Source organism: Gadus macrocephalus, chromosome 1 (genome assembly GCF_031168955.1).
Source record: "Gadus macrocephalus chromosome 1, ASM3116895v1".
NCBI classification, from domain to species: Eukaryota; Metazoa; Chordata; class Actinopteri; order Gadiformes; family Gadidae; genus Gadus; species Gadus macrocephalus.
In genome coordinates this window covers 12,182,945-12,204,907 of record NC_082382.1, presented here as the reverse complement: position 1 = coordinate 12,204,907, position 21,963 = coordinate 12,182,945, and the positions used below count along the sequence as shown (strand labels likewise).

Sequence of the window (21,963 nt, the reverse complement as noted above, 5' to 3'; positions counted from 1 at the left end):
CTATATATCTTTAGTGTTATGGCTGAGGTCATTGGGACCGATTTTCTTTAATGGTCAAATGGAAAGCATTGTTATTATCTTTTTAATAGTAACTCGTTGCCATTGTCAGCATCAGGATTATAAACAAAAATGTAATTGATAATATTCAATACTTAATTTAAATACTATGCAATATATTGTTAAATTTATTTCCTCCTCATAGTAAGCATGAGTTAAACTGTGATTTGTAGACTTGTCTTAAATCCACTGTTGGTTTTTGGGAAAACAAATAATGGACCCTCTTTCAATTCAGTAGTTATTTAAGGAGCAATATGTTACAAATGTACCATACAAAATAATCAATTGAAAATATAAAATAAAAATAATATTGCGTTTGGCTTATCATAAGCTCATGTTTGTTCAGTTTGTCCTCAACCTGTCGACCGGTGTGAGCTTGGAGTCTGGGGAGGTGGGGGTGGGCAGACACATCGCTATCTAATATTGTGATTTTTCACTGCAGTACCAATATTAGTCCTATGGTGTCACTGATACTGTCACACGTGTGACTAAGACTTGGTTCAACGCGGGACCAATTATGACACAGCAGGCAGATGAAAGTGGAGGAAAACAGATTGATCAAACAAAACAAAAGGATAACACAAATAGATTTGGCCATCGCATTGCTCTGAAACATAGAAGATAAACATGAAAACACCACGGTGGTCTTGATGACACCGCAAGGTTGTTCTGCTGGCAAACAGCAACTCAGCGGCCATTTGAACCTATTACTGAGCTCTGTACCTTCAGGTGGAGTGTTTGAACGAGCTCCCTGCCGATGTCCGGATCGCAGAGTCGCTCACCAGCTACCGCAAAAGACTCGAAACTCACCTGTTCAGAGTTCACCTCGACTCTGCATAGCTACCCAGCCCCTTCCGGCCACCATTGTATGTTGTACATCCTGGCATTAATGTACGCACTTATTGTACGCACTTAATCTACGTTGCAGTTATTCATAGTACTAAATTGTGTAATATCTGCAGTAGCTGCTAGCATTGCTGTACACAGGGAATGGGTTAACCTTGTGATTGTTAGTACTTGTACTTGGCTCTATGAACATCTTTACTGTACTGACAGCGATATATATTGTTTCACTTCTTATGACAAATATAGATATTGTAAGTCACTTTGGATAAAAGCATCTGCTAAATGCCCTAAATGTATAAAGGGCACCAGGTATACATGTTCTCTTTGGCCAGTAAGTCATTTGGTGAGATGATGTTTGTTTAAGCTATTAGGTAAAGGTGGTTATAGTGTGTTATATATGTTGATGTAAGGGGAACTGCTACAGGATATAGAAGTTAGTGACTTAGGGCTCATTGTCAACCTACCTTCCCCCTCTCTAGTGAGGGTCAGTTCTGGTAGCCTAGACGGGTAGTCTGCAAAACGGTTAGACTTTCCTGATTGATGCCGGAAGCTGAAGCTGAGTGGTTGCAGTGGGTCACCGGGGCATTTTTATCCTTCATCGAGTCAATCCATGTTAGTGCCCTTTGGTCGGTTTCAAGAATGAACGTTTGTCCTCATAAATAGTAACGCAGGGATTCAAGGGCCCACTTGATGGCCAAGCAATCTCGTTCAATGGTGTAAAACATTGTGTCTCTTGGTTGAAGTTAGCGACTAAGATAGAGGATGGTAGACCAGCGCTACAAATCTTGACCAGGATGTGGCCAACTCAGTAAATGCTGTTCCCAGGAACTACTGAATATCATGTCATCTAAATAAACTGTGCTGATATGTCCTTGTAAAACTTTGTCCATGAGACGTTGAAAGGTTGCAGGAACTCCCTGTAGTCCGAAAGGCATAAAAGTTTGATACCGATTTTAGTTTCTTCTGGTCATTGTGTATCCTTGGGATGGCTTCATTCTTTGGAACAAGAACTATTGGATTACTAAAATAGCTATTTGACGGCTCAATTATTCCAAGTTCATGCATGGATTTGGTTCCTGGATGAGAGGGTCGATAAGTCGTACAGATACACGTAGGCTTGTGGACGTATGATTTTCCCAGGTTTTCCACTGAACAGTATTACCCCAAACTGTTCAGTGGAAAACCTGGGAACACCATACGTCCACGAGAAAAAAAGTTGTCAAAGTTCCTGTGCCGTTTTGGTTGGAAAATTATCAAGAATTATTGGTGTGGTAACAGCTTGGTCAGAAAGATGTTTACTCTGATTCCTCCTCCATCCTGAGATCCTGTGTGAGATTCACAGCTTTCAACTTCGGCAAGTGGAGGCTGGGATGATAAGTGGGAGAATTTGTATGCCATTGGACCAATGCGATGACTGACTGAATAAGGTCACTGAGCCTACAGTTTGTTACTAGTGGTATGTAGCAGAAGAGCAACCTTCTGACTGGGTTCCAACTCCTGCTCCCAGGCTTTTAAGTCATACCAGCTGTTCTGTTTCCCCTGGGCTTTCTGGAGATTATATCTGGCCTCTGCTCAGTAGGTCTTCAAGCCACCCCTCATTTGAGGCACATAAGAAAAACACTCACCGGATCATTTTATTTTCCCTCTTAAGACTTCTTTAAAATGTCAAGAGGGCATGAATGGAGAACCCATTAACCGGTTCCAACGGTGAGAACCCTGTAGAGGCCTGTGGGAACTCTGGCTTAGCAAAAAGAAGAAATTGTGTCCCAATCTCTTGCTGTGTCGGACACAAAGTTGCTGTTTGGTTTTCTGGGACTTTTGTCCACTATTGAACAGCTATCTCTTAAACAAATCCTCCTGACGAATAATCACGTCATCGCACAATCTGTGTGTGAACTTCAGGAGAATATGAAAACGCATGACAGCAGACAAATCAAACGATCCCAACAGTAAAGCTTTTTCTCTTGGTGGATCGAGTCATCCTCGGGTATCAAAATTGTTGTTGGGAGTTGAAATTCATTTCAGAAGCTTTGGTTTATTTAAGTTGACGCTTATTTAGGAATACCTATTTACGCTCTGATGTGGGTCTAGAAAATGACGTACTGTCACGGTTAGCGGGTGGCAGGCAGGACCTAATAGACAGTTCAGGTAAAGGGTATTTTATTAATGCAAAAAGGCAGGAACACCGAGAACATGGGTAATGCTGGTAACACACAGGACCCAACTCACCACAAACCACAATGATCCGACTGGGAACGAAGGAAAAACAAGGGCTTAAATACCAAACGTAAAGAGCACGCAACGAGGAACAGCTGAAACACATTAGGGGAGGGAGCAGTAATCACACAGGAGGGAAACCTGACTGTACATGGGGAGAAACAAGACAGAGATACCAAAGTAAAACAGGAAACACACCAAAACAAGACAAGGAAATAGACAAGACCATGACACGTACATAACAAATCAGAAACAATGTCCTCCTCGATATCGGTTACATTACTCGCAGCGGCTGCCATTGTGAAGTCTACCAAATCACGACCTATAAGATAGCCAGCTAGTTTATTGGCCTGTGATTCGTGTTCCTCACATTGGTCATTTGAAATTAGTCTCATTGAATTACTATTACCCGGCCCCTCTGTAATATTATAGCGGTACCACCAATCACAGAGCTGCATAGTATTTTCCTTCCCAACCACTGAGTCAGCAGCATTCTGATAGGCTGACAAGTGGATTTTTTTGTTCTGATGTTGATTGTCAAACTATTAATTAATAAAAAATAAATGAATATCTAGAATATCTTAGGGCCTATCTGAGGGCCTAGAAGGACCCTGACTGTTCCTCCCTGTTTTAAACCTATAATTACTCTGCATGACAAAATTTACGCGACATAAAGGATTTTTTTATGAGGGACACTGAGTTACTAACAGATATAAATCAAAGCATTAACAGGTTGACGATAGACCATAGTGTTTTGCTTCAGGAGAAGAGACAGCTCCCTCTGCTGCTGGACAGGGGACATAGCAAAACATTGACAGTTTGGGCCTTTTCATGGGACATAAGAGCCCGATGCCACGCTGCTGTCCCGACCTTGACCACCTATATGGTCCCTGCTCTAGCAGGGAACCCCTTTTACATCTGAAAGAAATCCTCCTGTGTTATATTTCCAAAATGCTGGCTTGAATCCACTCCGAGCATCTAAATACTGGGTGGCCAGTTTAGCTGCTGTTAGTCCATCGTCAGGTTCATGTTATTTTTCCACGTTTTAATGTAATTTGGTAACATTCCTAGCCTCGGTTGTAGAATTTATGGAAATTCTGTCATTTTCTCTTAGGGGCCGTGTCCACCAAAAGCCTTTTTAAAAGGCGGAGCGCTCCGTGCACTGCTTTCAACGCGTTTGTGCGCGCCGCTCAAAAAAGGCGCAGGGAGCGTTTTTCGTTTACGTCATTAATACCATCATCGCTTGTATCCATAGATATGCAGCTTCTATCTGTTGGCTCCATCATCTGGCATCTGACACCTGAACGTCCCCTCTGGTTGCTCCTACAATTTTATTAGAAAATGAATGCAAGATTTAGCGCTTCTTGCCGTGGCAGCGGAGGTTGCGGACGATCCCCCTGCGCCTGTCGTGGTTGCCCGAAGGAGAGCGTGGGTCCACAGCATTAATCGTGGCAGGAGGCAGTACGGGGAATACCACCTTTAACGTGAGGTCGTACAGGACCGGACACTCACTCACAGCTGTTATTAAACTTTCGTCCGACATGTTTCAGTTTGTTTTCAGTTTGTGTTCTGTTGATACTTTTAGCCTGCCTCCTCCTCGATTTTGATTGGTCGATCGAAAAAAGCGCCGATGACGTGGAGCGCTTTTCTTCAAAAGTTCAACTGTTTTCAACTGGGGCGCGCGTATATAAGCGCGAGGCGCGCGGAGCGTTTAACCGCCCCGGGCGGCTTTTTAAAAGGCGCGCTGCAAGCGCGTCCTGCCATAGAGAATGCATTGCAGAGAGGCGCTCCGCCTTTTAAAAAAGCTTTTCGTGGACACGGGCCCTTATTCTTCCCCCTTTATCTTTGATAAGTCTCACAAATTCCTACAATGGTTGAACGAAAGTGTAGCCAGTATTTCTCCGGAGATATGTCCAATTTAGCAAGCAGTGCAACTTTAAGGTCAGAGTAAAGATTGATAGGCCTCTAGTGCCTTGCGAGCGCGAAGAGGAAAGAGGTGGCAAGCTCAGACTCGCCTTGCGCTCAAAGCGAAGAAGAGCATTTTCAATGTCTTCGCCTGAAGAGAAAGGGATCGTTCTTGCCGGAACAATACCTGGGGCTGATTGTGTGTAGGGTGAGCGACGATAGGGTGTAGGGTAGCCTACTACTATCTCTCTGTTGTTTTGAAAGCCCATTGTGGAGATGTCGGGTGACAGGTGTTACGGTTGCGGATTGACGCCCCGCCCTCATGGGTAAAACCCTCAGTTTCACGATGCTCATGCTAATGATCATGTGTTTTTCCCGCGTGTGATTTGTTGACCATTATGCTAATTTTGATGTGCCTTTCCCCGGACGTGATTGGCTGCTACATCGGAGGGCCGAGGATCCTGGAGGATAAAGCACGGGCGAGCTCAACTCTCTAGTGATGGGATTTTCGGCTCCTTTGCGAGATGCGGCTCTAATGGCTCTTCTTACTGTGGAGAGCCGGCTGTTTCGGCTCCCAAACGGCTCCCCATACACATGTTTTACATTATTAATTAATTAATAGCTTAAACCTAATTTTATAACATTTTGTTTCATTATTGACATTGTTAAGCACTTATGAGTAAAAATGCAGCATAACAATGCTTTATGAATAAAACCTTTATTACAAAATAGCACCACTTCCAAAAAACCACTGCATGCGATGTCCGCATGTGTCTGTGCAGGTTGTTAGTGGAGCCTGCACGATAGGATATTCTGGTTTTGCAGGGTCTACACTCTGCCCTGGTGGAGTCTGACGTAGCTTTAAAATGAGTCCAGATTTTGCTCCGTTTTCTGTCACCACTCATTATCACACAGGCCTATTCAATTGTCACACTGACTCCCCTTCTTTATGCCTTGTGTGCTTCTTGACTGCTGCGTGCGTGACTGTGCATTGACACCTGCCCACGAACGCTATACAGCTTGGCCAATTGCCTGCGGTTTCCAAAAAAAAAGTGGAGAGAAACTTTTTCAGTGTTTTCCTGGCACATTATTAATTGAAAGCTGCGTGTGATTGGTCAGATGTGTGGAGCACACACCAGTGGCGAACTTAGCCCTTTGGGGGCTCCAGGCGAACAGTAATTTAGGGGCCCCTGCATCTACCGGTCTATTGTACCTTATGTCGCATAATGAGATACTCCATACAAGGGATGAACAAAAGTCACTATCCTTCTTTCATGCAAATGTTAATTATCTATTTACAAATTGAGAATAACATTCAAAACAATAAGATTAGTTATGTTGACACATTACACTGACTGTTAACCTTATGTCATCATATACCTGAGGGTTTCCAGTAGGTCACAGCAGCTATATGCTGCTGTGACCTACTGGAAACCTACTGATAGCTGATTCCAGCCATCAGTATTTTTCCTGTGCTCTTCAGACCTTTCATGGTTGATTAGATGCATTGCAAGGTTATTCCAGTGTTTAAATCCTTCCTCACTCAGTTGTTTTTGTTTTCCAAAAAGGCAACAACAAAAGCAAAAAAACACGGTCTGCACTTTCACTAGACTAACCAAGACCTGTTCACCCTCTCATCATTTTTCATTACTATGTAATAGTATGCTTTTGTGAATCTGCGGCCCTTGGGCCAGAGTGCTGGGTCATCCACAAGAATATGTGTGCACCTGCCCAAGACACAGCAGCTTGGGCCAGAGTGCTGGGTCATCCACAAGAATATGTGTCTCGCAGTCATTGTTATCGTTATTGTCATCAATTTCAATAACCGAAGTGGAAGAAGGAGAATGAGCAATATTCACTACCAGTTGTGCATCATCTACCGCTTACCGTTTTGAATTTGACATCATTTCTGCATACGCGTGATGAGCGTGATGCGCGTAACATGGAATAGTCCATGTAGTGCAGACTGAAGGGGGGTGCACACGGAAAGATCGTCAAAATATGAGTAATTAGACATCCCGATGCTACTATTGTGAAGAGATTTTTATAAAAATAATAAATATGGGGACAAAATATTTGCATTGGGGCATTTTGGGGGCCCCAAAAACCTTCTATGGGGCCTGGGGCTCCAGGCAAATGCCTGGTTTGCCTAATAGTACGGCCCGCCCCTGGCACACGCTTGACACGAGGGCAGTGGAGACATTAAGGCACCGACGGAGGAAAAAAAAAACCTCTGCTTTACCACAGGCAGAACGCGCAAGGAGAGAGAGTGAGAGGGGGAGGGGGGGGAGAGAGAGAGTGAGAGTGAGAGGGGGAGGGGGAGGGCAGGGGGAGAGACAGCGAGGCACCGCAGGAGAAAAAAAACGAAAAGCAGAGCACAAGCACAGCGACAGGGAGGCGGAGAGAGCGAAAAACTGAAAAAAAAAAAACGGCTCCCAAATAGGATCTTAAAACGGCTCCCATCGTAGAGCCGGTTCCAATCGTTCACGTCAAAGAGCCGGCTCTTTGAGCCGGATAGTTCGCAACCGACACATACGGCAGCTGGCCTTGGAGATGCAGCTTGCGATATTGGGTCTTGGAATGATTATTCGTTGTTTGATTGAGGCTCTAGTTTGCTACACGGGAACTGGGCCAGAGTTTTGTTTAGGGGTTATCGAACACGGACTCGCAGGTATACTTTTGTTAAAAACACTAGACGCAGGGGTGCTGTTCCACTCTTGTATTTTGGGAGCTTCTTCTTGGTTATATTCGTTTCTTTGATTTGGACAGCACCCAATGGTCCTTTTCCTTTTGGTAGTTTTGCCTCCTCTGTTTGTGTTAAATTGATTATCCCATGCTCTGGGCTAAATAAACAACTTTCAGTTAAACCAAAAACATCTGGTTATATGTTGCCACCCCTTCCCCTAGCAGGGGACGTAACACAGGGATTTCCCTCTTGGTTATTTGAGCCAGGTGGGATCATGGTTGTGAACTCCTATCAACGACAGAGGGGAGAGCTCAGAGGGTTGGGAGAGTTCCTGAGTTCCTGAGATTTTAAACAGTTCAAATCTGTCGCACTTCTCTGATTATGATCTTCTCTTTCTTGCTTTGTTCCATTAAGAAGTACTTTAATAGGCAAACTAGTTTTGGTGTCAGTAGAGGGATGGCCAGCCGCAGAGGTGAAATTGATAGACCACACAAGATCAGGGAGGTTTTACGATCACAAACAGGAAGGATATCATGTATATATTGTAAATTTTAGTGTGTGGAAAGAAAAAGAAAATATGAGGAAAATGGGAAATGGGGTACAAAAATAAACCCAGATCCTATACTAGACTCTAGAAGAGTGATCGTATACCTGGGGCTGATTAATAATTAAACCCATTAGAAGAGAAGCAGGAACATGATAACCTAAGTTGTGTTAAGAAAACATGTTCCTAACTACTAGTGACTAAATTTTTATTAAAGACAATGGCCGAAAACACTAGTAGTTAGCCCTACCTGACTATTGATTTTTCCCAACGGATTTCAAGGTTGTCATGATGATTGCAGAAGCCCCTGGCAACAACTGCCCAGAGCATAAGCGGGAAAAACGAGTATGTGACTAACATTTCAAACTCAATTTATTTCAAAAGCGTAACCTTTTACCTTTTCTACCCAAAATATAAAATAACGTGACCTTGTCTCTGGCCCACAGGATCTGTTGTCGCGCTCCAAGAGAAGGTGGGTTCTTTCCACCTTTGAACTGGTAGAGGAAGATGAAGGACCATACCCAAAAGTACTCACGACGGTAACGAAAGACATTCATTCATCTTGTTTAGTTCATACATTTTTTTGTCCATCATTGATATTTGTTGATTGCTGAACCTCATTGCATTTTGTCCACATGGCTGTCATAACAAGTCCTATTACAGTTACAGTCTCTACAGTCCTACAGTGAGGACTGTGAGACTGTAAAAGACTGACGTGTGTGTGTGTGCGTGTGTCTCATCAGATGTTTAATGATAAAACCAAACTGAGGGACGACATACACAAGTTTTCTATCTCTGGTAACGGTGTGACCGAAGCCCCCATGGATGTGTTCTCGATCAATGACACATCTGGGGAGGTCATCATCCACAAGAAGATCGACAGAGAGACAGACCCCATTTTCCATGTAAGCAAACACACTGGAATACAGAGTCTGTATTGTAGGTCAGAATGCATCATGGGATTTTTTGTTTGAGATACCCCACCATATCGAGAGAGAGTTGTAGTACTGTAAAGTCTTTTGTCAACATCCTTAGTCAAGCATATAATATGCTAGGCTAATGTCAACTTTGTTTAGCCACATCTCCGCATGAGAAATGCTGTGCCTTTATCATTATACTTTTAAAAGCATTTCTTTGTACCCAAGCATGCTGAACTCTTGCAAAGTATCAGCTCTTGTAGATTTGTTAACACTTCAAGTAAGATGCTATGTGTTATAAATATCATCTATTAAGCAATTTATATCAAAAGCATTATAAGGTGTGCTGCTAGAGCATTCAAGTTAACTGGAAATGCAACTATATATTTAGCATACGTACCTCTATAATATTAATAAGAATAACAATCATAGCATAAATACAAAGGTAAAAAAGAGAACATTAGAGGTATTCGGGATAGACAATGTGGGGCACAAATTAATTACATGACGCATACAATTATTTAATTTTACCCCTTTTTCCATAGATTAAATTTGATATCCTGAGCAGAGAAACTGGCCTAAGTATTGACAAAACTCTGGCCTTTGATGTCAACATAGCAGACATTAATGACAACGCACCTAGGTTTAAAAGTGATATCATGAGAGCCAATGTGAGGGAGACCATACAAGAAGGTAAGCTAATTTGTCAGTAGTATAACAGTATAGAGCTGTATAAGTGAGACAATGCCAGACCAATCGCAAATGCGTACCAGTCTGGAATTGGTTAATTAAACACATCTTTCTTATTAACAAAGACTTTAAGTGCATTTGTTTGTTTTTCATTTAGAGAAATTATACATAACAGTTTCTGTAATACTGTATGGATAGCCATTCCACATCAGTGACCGCCATCTTGGTTGTTTATGACAATTCCTCACAGTCTATTCAAACCCATCCCTTATTAGATAAATGGTTGTGATTGACCAACCAGGCCAGATCAGCTTGAAATATGTCAGAACTGGAAGGGTATTTGGAGCGTCGATAGTAAGATTCTTTGAAACAAAGAGAGAGGAACGGGCTGGCCAGCATGTATATATATATATTTTTCTTTATCAATCATTGGATATGACTTTATTGATTACGTTAGTTAAATCACTATTGATTAGCATTGAGTACAGCTATATCCAGGTGTTTTCAAGCTACAGGCTAGTTGAAAAGTTACACATAGTTACCATAACATTGTGTTTTCTATCCATTTTGACCTTTGACCTTTATGTATGTATATATGTATGTATATATATATTTTTTAATTATTTGGTATATAGCTGGATTTCAAAAGCATGAAAGGTTTCTTTGAGTGTCTTGAAACTTCTTAACACCAGATGTATTCTCAAAGGGTGGCTCCCAGTGTGGCTGATAGTAGAAGACAAGGATGAGGAGAACACCATCAACTCTTCTTTCACCATCAGGATTTTGTCACAGGAACCCAAAGAACCGGTGCTGAAATTAGCGAATACTCCAAATTCCAAAAAGGCGCAGCTTTCCTTCGATGGGTGCTTTGACTATGATGTGAGGCTTCCCGGGGAATAAAAAAACAAAAAACAACAACACACACACGCACACGCACGCACACACACACACACGCACACGCACGCACGCATACACGCACACATACACACACACATACACACACACATACACATACACACACACACATACACACACAAATACACAAATTCTCCATCAGTGATCAATAAAGTATGATATTTTCTCATCCCCTTATCTTACACACACAGATATGCATGCTCACACACACAAATTCAGCACGCATTGACACACGCATGCACACACACACAAACACACACAAAGGAATAACAATAGAACAACTTTGATAAAGCGTTATTTTACAGAAAGTGAAGAAGTACAAGGTCATTGTTGAGGCGAAAGACCATGGGAAGCCACCCCTCTCCTCCACTGCTGTGATCCATCTGGATATTATGGACGGCAACAGTCATCTTCCCAGATTCAAAGAGAGAGAGGTAAAGATTGTAGATAACTTAATCTTAAGGCCGATGAAGGGCCTAAGCTAAGCTGAACTCATTTTAACGTGCCATCCCGTTACATGTACCACCTGCACATCCAGTACAAAGGGCAGGTTATGGAGATGGAGACCAACAAGGAGGTTGTGCGTGTGGGAGTTGAAGATAAAGACACCCCTAATACCGCCGCCTGGAGGGCCAAGTATTTCTTCGTCAAAGGGAATGAAGACAAAATCTATGATATTACCACTGATCCGTTAACCAACGAGGGCATCCTCACGGTGGTCAAGGTACACTTTGGTTTACCACAGTCGTCAAAGAACATAGTGACAGCAAGCCAGAACAGTTGTGCAACCTAACTCAGAGCTTTGCAGCACTTTGATTCAGCCATCAGTAGAACCTAGCCTGACTGAGATAGACATAGCAATTCATTAAATCTTCTATACCATTTCTACAGGGCAGGGATTTTGAAAGGACAGCCAACAGCACCCTGCAGATCGGAGTGGAGAACGAGGAGGAACTGTTTGTTTGTGCATCTAAGAAGCCCGGATACAAAATAGTCACCCCCAAAACGGACATCATCAACATCACCGTGATGGTCATCGATGTCAACGACCCCCCTAAATTTGACAAGAAGGTGACAGACGTGTATCAGAGAGAGGAGGATGAACCTGGCCAAAAACTGTTCGAACCAAAGATCAGTGATGACGATTCGGACGTAGACCAAATCCGGTGGGTGGCTCTTCACGCCAGATTATTTGACACAGAAACAACCTCTCTCTCTTTCCCTTCGTCTTTCTAACTCTCTACCCGTCCCCATGTTGTCTAACCAGGTATACAATAATTGAAGACCTCGCAGGCTGGGCCAGCATCGACCCCAAGACGGGCATAGTCCATACAGTTAAGAAGATGGACCGAGAGTCGCCGTTTGTTGACAAAGCCAACGTTTACAAAATCGTAGTCGCTGCCATAGACAACGGTATGAGATACACGAGACGGTTCACCACGTAGACAAATACACACTACAATGTGTGTACACATTTAGATATACACCTAGGTAAACTGCAACATGTAATAAAAACATACATCAATGCACACGGTGGATAAAACAGTAAAAAATAAATCTTTGGACTTCTAGGGGAGCCCCCGGCCACTGCCAGCAGCACTATCCTGGTCCACCTGAGGGACATCAACGACCACCTCCCAGGGCTGGTCAACAACAGCGGGGTGATGTGCGCTAACAAGGTCAACACGCTGACGGTTTACGCTTTTGATTCAGACTTACCTCCATTCAGCGGACCATTCTCCTTCTCTCTGGGGTCGGAAGACAAGGAACTGAAGAAGAATTGGAAAATTGACCCTGCCACTGGTAAATTACTTTAATTTACTTTAGATTAAAGTTTGAAATTTCAATTTCAATGCAAACATTTCTTCTTGTTCCTCTTGGCCGTCTTCAGGGGAGGAAGCGGGGCTGGTAATGCTGAAGAGCCTGCCCTACGGCAACTACTCTGTCCCGCTGGTCATCAAGGACCAGCAGGGCGGGGGAGGGGCGGAGGACGTGGTGATGGCGGTGGTCATTTGCGACTGCGGCGGAGGGGACACATGCCGCGGGAAGCTGCCGGCCTCGACCAACATCGGCCCTTCAGTCATCGGACTCGCATGCGGTGCACTGTTACTCTTTCGTATGTCTCCTCATCTATTTGAATTCTTTTTTTTTTCTGCTGCAGCTTTTTGTGCAGTTTTAATAACGACAAATACAATTTCGATTACTTTATTGATCCTTGGGAAATTTGCTTTAGTTACAATTCCTCTGCTCGAAATATTAGAAATAAATTAAACATATATGTACAAAATACAACCCAGAAACCAAACACACAAAAATGTGAAAAATGAAAAATTTTATGTTTGTATGTTTTGCCATTGGGAAAGCTCTGGATATGTACAGAACAGAACTGGGCTGTATGGGGACAAATTGCCAAAAATTACAAACCAATCCTATATATTGTCTCACCCCAATGGAACACATTCGCAGTGCTGCTGCTGCTCCTCTTCACGTGTGAATGCGGCAACAAGTTCCAGAGCATCACAATCTCCCAGAGTGAAGGCAACCAGTCGCTCATTATGTACAACGAGGAGGGAGGGGGCTCTGCTTGCAAGGTCTGTGTGTGTGTGTGTGTGTGTGTGTGTGTGTGTGTGTGTGTGTGTGTGTGTGTGTGTGTGTATGTGTGTGTGTGTGTGTGTGTGTGTGTGTGTGTGTGTGTGCGACTGTGTGTGTGTGTGTGTGTGTGTGTGTGTGTGTGTGTGTGTGTGTGTGTGTGTGTGTGTGTGTGTGTGTGTGTGTGTGTGTGTGTGTGTGTGTGTGCTTGACTGTGTCTGCATGAGGGTTTGTTTGGATTTGCAAAAATAAATGGACAGGATTTGAGTGCCGGTTTTGTGTTTCAGTAAATATTGCATAATGATACTTCAATAGTGAATATATATTAAGTGAAAGATAAATATAACTGACTTTCCACAACAACCTCTTCCTCCTCCTGCCCCCCAATCCCCATCCCCCCCTGTCCCACCCACACACACGCAGATGGAGCCCACCTTCCACCTCACCCCCATCAGCAGCCTGACATTGACAGAGGGGCAGAAGCTGGAAAGAGCGCAGGTACACAGAACCCCCCCCCCCCCCCCCCCCCCTCTTCCCCACACACACACACACACACACACACACACACACACACACACACACACACACACACACACACACACACACACACACACACACACACACACACACACAAACACAAACACAAACACAAACACAAACACACACCACAATCCCATCCCCACTTATTGCAACAAGCCTTCTCAGGCCACTTTACCTGGGGTCGTCATCGTCATCGTCATCCGCTTATCCGGGGTCGGGTCGCGGGGGGAGCAGCTCAAGCAGGGGGCCCCAGACTTCCCTTTCCCGGGCCACATTGACCAGCTCTGACGGGGGGATCCCGAGGCGTTCCCAGGCCAGTGTTGAGATATAATCTCTCCACCTAGTCCTGGGTCTTCCCCGAGGTCTCCTCCCCACTGGACGTGCCTGAAACACCTCCCAAGGAAGGCGCCCAGTGGGCATCCTTACCAGATGCCCGAACCACCTCAGCTGACTCCTTTCTAAGTAAAGGAGCAGCGGCTCTAATCCGAGTTCCTCACGGATGGCTGAGCTTCTCACCCTATCCCTAAGGGAGACGCCAGCCACCCTTCTGAGAAAACTCATCTCGGCCGCTTGTACCCGCGATCTCGTCCTTTCGGTCATCACCCAGCCCTCATGACCATAGGTGGGGATAGGAACGAAGATCGACCGGTAGATCGAGAGCTTTGCCTTGCGGCTCAGCTCTCTTTTCGTTACAACGGTGCGGTAAAGCGAACGCAATACCGCCCCCGCTGCTCCGATTCTCCGGCCAATCTCACGCTCCATAGTACCCTCACTCGCGAACAAGACCCCGAGGTACTTGAACTCCTTCACTTGGGCTAAGGACTCATTTCCTACCCGGAGTAAGCAATCCACCGGTTTCCTGCTAAGAGTCATGGCCTCAGATTTAGCGGTGCTGATCCTCATCCCAGCCGATTCACACTCGGCCGCCAGCCGATCCAGTGAGTGCTGAAGGTCACAGGCCGATGATCCAATGAGGACCACATCATCTGCAAAAAGCAGTGACGAGATCCTCAGACCACCGAACTGCAACCCCTCCCCACCACGACTACGCCTCGATATCCTGTCCATGTATATCACAAACAGGATTGGTGACAAGGCGCAGCCCTGGCGGAGACCAGCACCCACTGAGAACGAAACTGACTGGCTGCCGAGAACACGAACACAGCTCTCGCTTTGGGAGTACAAAGATTGGATGGCCCTGAGGATAGACCCCCTTACCCCATACTCCCGCAGCACCTCCCACAGTTTCTCCCGGGGGACCCGGTCATACGCCTTCTCCAGATCCACAAAACACATGTAGACCAGATGGGCATACTCCCAGGCCCCCTCCAGGATCCTTGCGAGAGTGAAGAGCTGGTCCGTAGTTCCACGTCCGGGGCGAAAACCGCATTGTTCCTCTTCAATCTGAGGTTCGACGATCGGCCGAACCCTCCTTTCCAGCACCTTGGAGTAGACTTTACCAGGGAGGCTGAGAAGTGTGATACCCCGGTAATTGGCACACACTCTCTGGTCCCCCTTTTTGAACAGGGGAACCACCACCCCGGTTTGCCACTCCTTTGGCACTGTACCCGACTCCCACGCGATGTTGAATAGGCGTGTCAACCATGACAGCCCCTCAACACCCAGAGCCTTTAGCATTTCTGGCTGGATCTCATCAATCCCTGGGGCTTTGCCACTGCGGAGATGTTTGACTACCTCAGTGACCTCCACCAGGGAAATTGACGACGAAACACCATCAACCTCGAGCTCTGCCTCCAACATAGAGGGCGTGTTATTCGGATTCAGGAGTTCCTCAAAGTGTTCCTTCCAACGTCCGACAACCTCCTCAGTTGAGGTCAACAGAGTCCCATCCTTACTGTACACAGCTTGGATGGTTCCCCGTTTCCCCCTCCTGAGGTGCCGGATAGTCTTCCAGAAACACTTTGGTGCCGACCGAAAGTCCTTCTCCATGGCCTCTCCGAACTTCTCCCACACCCGCTGATTAGCCTCCGACACGGCAGCCGCTGCAGCCCTTCGAGCCTGTCGGTACCCTGCAACCGAGTCAGGAGTCCTCCAGGATATCATATCCCGGAAGGCCTCCTTCTTCAGTCGGACGGCTTCCCTGACCACCGTAGTCCACCACGGTGTCCGAGGGTTACCGCCCCTTGAGGAGCCTAAGACCCTGAGGCCACAGCTAGCCACCGCAGCTTCAGCAATGGAGGCTTTGAACACCGCCCACTCCGGCTCAATGCCCCCAACCTCCACAGGAATGCCAGAAAAGCTCCGCCGGAGGTGTGAGTTGAAGATACCTAGGACGGGGGCCTCCTCCAGACGTTCCCAGTTCACCCGCACTACTCGTTTGGGCTTACCAGGTCTATCCGGAAATTTCCCCCATTCCCTGATCCAACTCACAACCAGATGGTGGTCGGTTGACAGTTCCGCCCCTCTCTTTACCCGAGTGTCCAAAACATGCGGCCTCAGATCAGATGACACGATCACGAAATCGATCATCGATCTTCGGCCTAGGGTACTCTGGTACCAGGTACACTTATGAGCACCCTTATGTTCGAACATGGTGTTTGTTATGGATAATCCATGACTAGCACAGAAGTCCAATAAGAAACGACCGCTCGGGTTTAGATCAGGGAGGCCGTTCCTCCCCACCACGCCTCTCCAGGTGTCTCCATCGTTGCCCACGTGGGCATTGAAGTCTCCCAGCAGAACTACGGAGTCCCCTACTGGAGCCCCATACAGGACTCCATTCAGGGTCTCCAAGAAGGCTGAGTACTCTGAGCTGCTGTTTGGTGCATACGCACAAACAACAGTCAGAGTTTTCCCCCCTACAACCCTTAGGCACAGGGAGGCGACCCTCTCGTCTACCGGGGTAAACTCCAACACCGCGGCGCTCAACCGGGGATTTATGAGTATCCCCACACCCGCCCGGCGCCTCACGCCCTTGGCAACTCCGGAGAAGAATAGAGTCCAACCCTTATCCAGGAGTACGGTACCAGAGCTGAGACTGTGCGTGGAGGTAAGCCCCACCAGATCTAACTGATAGCGCTCCACCTCCCTCACAAGCTCCGGTTCCTTTCCCCACAGCGAGGTGACGTTCCACGTCCCCAGAGCCAGCTTCTGCCGCCCGGGTCTGGTCCGTCGAGACCCCTGACCTTCGCTGCCACCCATGTGGCTGCGCACCCGACCCCAACGGGTCTTCCCACAGGTGGTGGGCCCATGGGATGAAGAGAGGGGGGGTGCCACGTAGTTTGTTCGGGCTGTGCCCGACCGGGCTCCGTGGCAAACCCGGCCACCAGGCGCTCGCCATCGAGCCCTCCGTCTGGGCCTGGCTCCAGACGGGGGCCCCGGGCTTCCTCCGGGCCGGGTCACATCTCCTCTTTTTTCGTTATTCATTGGAGTTTTATGAACCATTCTTTGTCTGGCCCCTCACCTGAGACCACTCTGCCATGAGAGACCCTACCAGGAGCACAAGGCTCCGGACAACACAGCTCTCAGGTTCACAGGGACACGCAAACCTCTCCACCACGATAAGGTGACGGTTCCAGGAGAGGCCTGGGGTATCAGAGGGAACTCACAGCAGGCGTGTCTTTGTGTGCACACACACACCACCCGCATGGCTCACACAGCCTTAAAAAGACCTATAGGGAGAGACTAGGCAGGGCTGAGGGCCTTACACAGACCTATAGGGAGACTAAGCAGGGCTGAGGGCCTTACACAGACCTATAGGGAGACTAAGCAGGGCTGAGGGCCTTACACAGACCTATAGGGAGTGGCAGGCTACAGCTTTAATCACACGTCCAACGTGTAAATCCACGTCAGTCATAGTCTACACACGAATGACGGAAGGGTTACCAATATTGATTTTGTTTGGCTCGACTAATGTCATGCATCGGTTGCGTTGTATTTTTGGGCTTTTCTTCATCAATCTCTTGCTGCCAGCGAGGGCTTATGAGCTTAGCAGATCAAGCATGAATTATTTGTATGAAATGACAGTTTATTATGGATGTGCGGATCATCTAGGGTCAGGTGATGGTGAAACTCAACATCTGAGTTCGCTTTCTCTCTCGACAATAGAGAAAAAGTAGAGAGACATGGTTGCAATGCCGATGGAAAGGGTTGAAACAACATATTCTTCTACGCCCCATGCTCAAAACACTACGGGTCACAGACCATAACTATTAAAACACAACTAAGTAGATTTGATGTCACCACTGATCCGTTGACCAACGAGGGCACCCTCACGGTGGTCAAGGTACACTTTGGTTTTCCACAGTCGTCAAAGGACATAGTGACAGCAAGCCAGCACATTTGTGCAACATTTGATGCCTTTTCAGCTATTATGTATTATCGCTTGAAGAAGAAACAAAGATCTTTGAAGTCCGTTGTGAGTGAAGGCTCCTTTCTGATTCTTCTGCTCCCTCAGATGTCTCAGATGTCTCAGATGTACGAGACAACCACCGAGGAGACAGACTACTACCAGAGCTCCGCACCCAGGATGGTAATACCCTTTTGTTTCACCAAACAAACAAGAACATACATCACACTGAAACAAATCACGAAACCGGTGTTGCTGGTTAACTGTACCTTTTTTGTCACATTGCTGGATTGTTGTCAAGTACAGTTCTAGCACACCCAGTGCCGCCGCTCCCATAACGCGCACTACGCGCTGCGCGTAGGGCCTCAAGTCCTGAGGGGGCCCCCAAAAAAATAAATAAAATAAAATAAAATAAAAAAAATAATTCTTACTTGTATACTTCTGGTTTTAAGTTTGTATTTATGGATAACTATTTAATTTAAAAGATTTTGGACATTCCAATACTTGTGTGTACTGTATGTATGTTTTGGCTGTTCTGTGAACTGTGTTTACAAAGTAGATTTAACTTTTGCGTTTGAATAAAATGTTAAACTGGCAGAAACCAATTCTTTTTTTCGGGGGGGGGGGGGGCATAAAGGAGTTATGCTTAGGGCCCCAAAATAGCTAGCAGCGGCACTGAGCACACCCATAACCCCCCACACAACCGTAACCCCCAAACCCCTTTCAACCCCCCAGGTAAACTCCTTCCGAGGTCTGAGACAGGGGCAGCAGCGTAATGGAGACCCAAGGGAGTCTCACAGGAGCAATGGCGGTCGGAGCATGGTAGGCGCTTGCAGTGTCTTTTATGTCCACAGGAGTGCGCTATAGGCTACCCTTTCTTGAAGTCATCCATTAGGACGAGATCCTTAAAAATATGATGACCTTCGTAACCGTTTTCAAATCATGATTTCTACTTACTTTCAGTCCTCAACTTGGAATTCCAGGATGATGTCCGCCAGGGTAAGTTGCGTTCACTAATGCTGGTACTTAAGTGCCTGCTTCTTATTGCTTTTTCTTTGTTTTTTTTCTTGTTCTTAAAAACCTTATAAATTCTGATCACAATTCTGTCCATCCCTCTTTTTTTAAGAGTGTTTCACGCAAACAGGCCTCCACCCTGCTCTCGGATCAGCTCATCGCAGAACACATAGAAACCGTAAGTTATATTTACCAATGCCCAGTGGTGCTATAATCCTATATTTCTAACTTGTTATGTTGCACTAAATCGCCAATTCTAGGCTAGTTTCGTTTAGTTTGGCCTTAGTAATTGTTTTAGTGTATACTACACGTGAACACTCAAAAAAATAAACAAGATAACACTTTTTGCCAGGTTTTATTGTTTTTATCAGCGGTTTATTTGTTTGTTTTTATTAGCGAGACGAACAATATGATTGAGATCTCAATCATGGGATATTACCCAATATCCCGAGACAGCGAACCAATCAAATTGCGCAATCTTATGAGGTTCACGTGTAGTATATACAACGTAAATTATTAGGACCTAATTGTGTTCTAACTCACATCTATACAATCAAGTTAACATAAGCTACTACTTTTTTTTTTTTTTTTTTTTAAAGATTAAGTTTAAACTTGAAGTTGAAGGTTTGTTTGCTTAATAGGTTAATTATACATGTATTAACTATAATAATAGCCTAAATATACACTCATGGGCAGTGCTCACATTTCCTAGACTGTGTACAATCACACCACTGAAATCACTAACAAAACATGCTTATAAAAAGGCAAATAAATGACATTATATGGATGAGTGAACCAGGCATATAAATGGTGCTGGCCATGTGCTGTAAAACGTGTTTTACATTTCATAGTAAATGCCCCTGATGGTTGTCCTTATTGACCTGGAAATCTCAGGAAGATGCACTCTTCCATTCTCATGCACAGCAGGTGTTTCAAAAATGTATGGTCTGCCATAAAGGGGATTATCGTTTGTCTTTTATGGGTGGTTTTGCACCTTTAAATAAAAAAAACGGATGGAAAGGACTAGATTTGTTATAAATCAGGGCATAGAGCAGGCCCATTAAGGCAGGGTCATAATTGCAGAAGAGATCATATCCTTTTTTAGATAGAATCCCTGAGTAAATCATGCTACTTACACGTTTCCAAATATAGTTCTTAACCAGGCTAAAAGGTCTCATTTTATAATACTGTTCAGTCATACAGTATATTATAAGCCTTTATTTAATTATTTACTAATCTTGAAAATAACATACATTTACAAGCTTTACTAGTTAATGATGAACTAATCATTCAACAAAACACTCATATACAGTTATATATTATTAAGGATATGTTAAAGGCCCATATTTGACCACATTCAGATGTGGTGTTGATTGTCTATTATAAAACAATGTCAAAATCATCCTTCTAGGGACAATCTCAAGTGGGAGTGTCCCCTATATGATGGTACGCAGTACGCACAGTACTATCCACTGAAGGGAAACCTGACCTATCCACCATATATAAGTTCAATCAATCAATAACAGATGGGTTATCAATGACAAATGACTGAACTTTATTACCGGATATTAGACACATGCCAACATAATACACATCAGAAACAATACTTTAGCTAGTTTTACCTATAATAAAGTAAATATCATGCCTGATTCAGCTTATTTGCATACAATTGTGATTATGTGGTAACTTAAAACATTAACGACACGCCTTTGCTAATTAAAGACACAAGGCTATGTACTGGCACGTTATGACATTGTGATCCAGATGAAAGCAACTGTAGGAACCAGATTTTGGCAGACTTTTTGACATGGCGCCTGTCACTAGTGGCAGTCAGACACTAGGGCACTGCGTTCATTTTCCCACTCAGTAGATCAAATAATATTCACAATGCTTTATTTAAAATGTTGAGTGTTCATGAGACAGAGGCCTCTCCCTCTCATGGCCCCCTTAACCTCCATCCCCTTTCCCGCTCATTACCATGCCGCTGTCTGTCGTGGCTTACCGACCGACCGTGGGCTCCTTTCTCTAATACAAGAGGAGACAAGTGCTAACGGATTTGGAGACCCCAGTATTTATTTAGAAGTTGCTTTGAAGGACGCCTCTGAGATGCCCTCTTGTTGGTTGATCCTACAGAAGCTGTATGAGCTAGGGGAGGTGCCTGGGGACTACCCGATGTACAGGCCCACTGTGTTCACCCACGAGGGCCAAGGCAGCCGGGCTCAGTCGCTGGACAACCTGTCACTGGACCTGGGGGACGACCTTGAGTTTCTCAGCGATCTGGGCCCCAAATTCAAGACCCTGGGAGGCCTCTGTGACAAGAACGTAAAGTAAAAGAACATACAACTTTGATATGTCTGTCAAAGAAAATGTGGCCTTTGATGCAGCTTTTGGAAAACAGGGATCATCACTTTCTCACCTTGAAAGGAGAAGCAAAGGAAAATAGAATATTGTGATGATATTGTACTGCACATTTCTTTGATTATACTGTATATATGTATATATATATATATATATACAGTATAATCAAAGAAATGTGCAGTACAATATATATATATATATGTTTTTATATAGAGAGAGAGAGAGAGAGAGAGAGAGAGAGAGAGAGAGAGAGAGAGAGAGAGAGAGAGACCCCGCACTGGGGCACTGGGGATAAATCCAACTAATATTGTAAAGATTTGTACAGATAAAGTGAACCCAAATTATTTTTTAAATGTAGCACTTATGTTATCCTCTT

At 45.0% G+C, this 21,963-nt stretch overlaps 1 protein-coding gene across 1 annotated transcript in view; it reads left to right on the top strand.

The window, feature by feature from the left end:
* Positions 1 to 21,743, top strand: part of cdh26.1 (cadherin 26, tandem duplicate 1) — a 22,315-nt gene extending 572 nt beyond the window's left edge. Inside the window, exons 2-19 of the mRNA XM_060037702.1 lie at positions 8,538 to 8,600; positions 8,702 to 8,794; positions 8,999 to 9,160; positions 9,718 to 9,865; positions 10,569 to 10,741; positions 11,083 to 11,211; positions 11,316 to 11,501; positions 11,669 to 11,943; positions 12,045 to 12,190; positions 12,350 to 12,580; positions 12,669 to 12,893; positions 13,244 to 13,368; positions 13,790 to 13,864; positions 18,324 to 18,398; positions 18,951 to 19,037; positions 19,179 to 19,214; positions 19,342 to 19,407; positions 21,363 to 21,743. Of these exons, the coding sequence (XP_059893685.1) occupies positions 8,538 to 8,600; positions 8,702 to 8,794; positions 8,999 to 9,160; positions 9,718 to 9,865; positions 10,569 to 10,741; positions 11,083 to 11,211; positions 11,316 to 11,501; positions 11,669 to 11,943; positions 12,045 to 12,190; positions 12,350 to 12,580; positions 12,669 to 12,893; positions 13,244 to 13,368; positions 13,790 to 13,864; positions 18,324 to 18,398; positions 18,951 to 19,037; positions 19,179 to 19,214; positions 19,342 to 19,407; positions 21,363 to 21,560 (2,493 nt within the window). The 3' untranslated portion in view covers positions 21,561 to 21,743. The remainder of the gene's footprint in view (positions 1 to 8,537; positions 8,601 to 8,701; positions 8,795 to 8,998; positions 9,161 to 9,717; positions 9,866 to 10,568; positions 10,742 to 11,082; positions 11,212 to 11,315; positions 11,502 to 11,668; positions 11,944 to 12,044; positions 12,191 to 12,349; positions 12,581 to 12,668; positions 12,894 to 13,243; positions 13,369 to 13,789; positions 13,865 to 18,323; positions 18,399 to 18,950; positions 19,038 to 19,178; positions 19,215 to 19,341; positions 19,408 to 21,362) is intronic.
* The last annotated feature ends 220 nt before the right edge of the window (positions 21,744 to 21,963 follow it).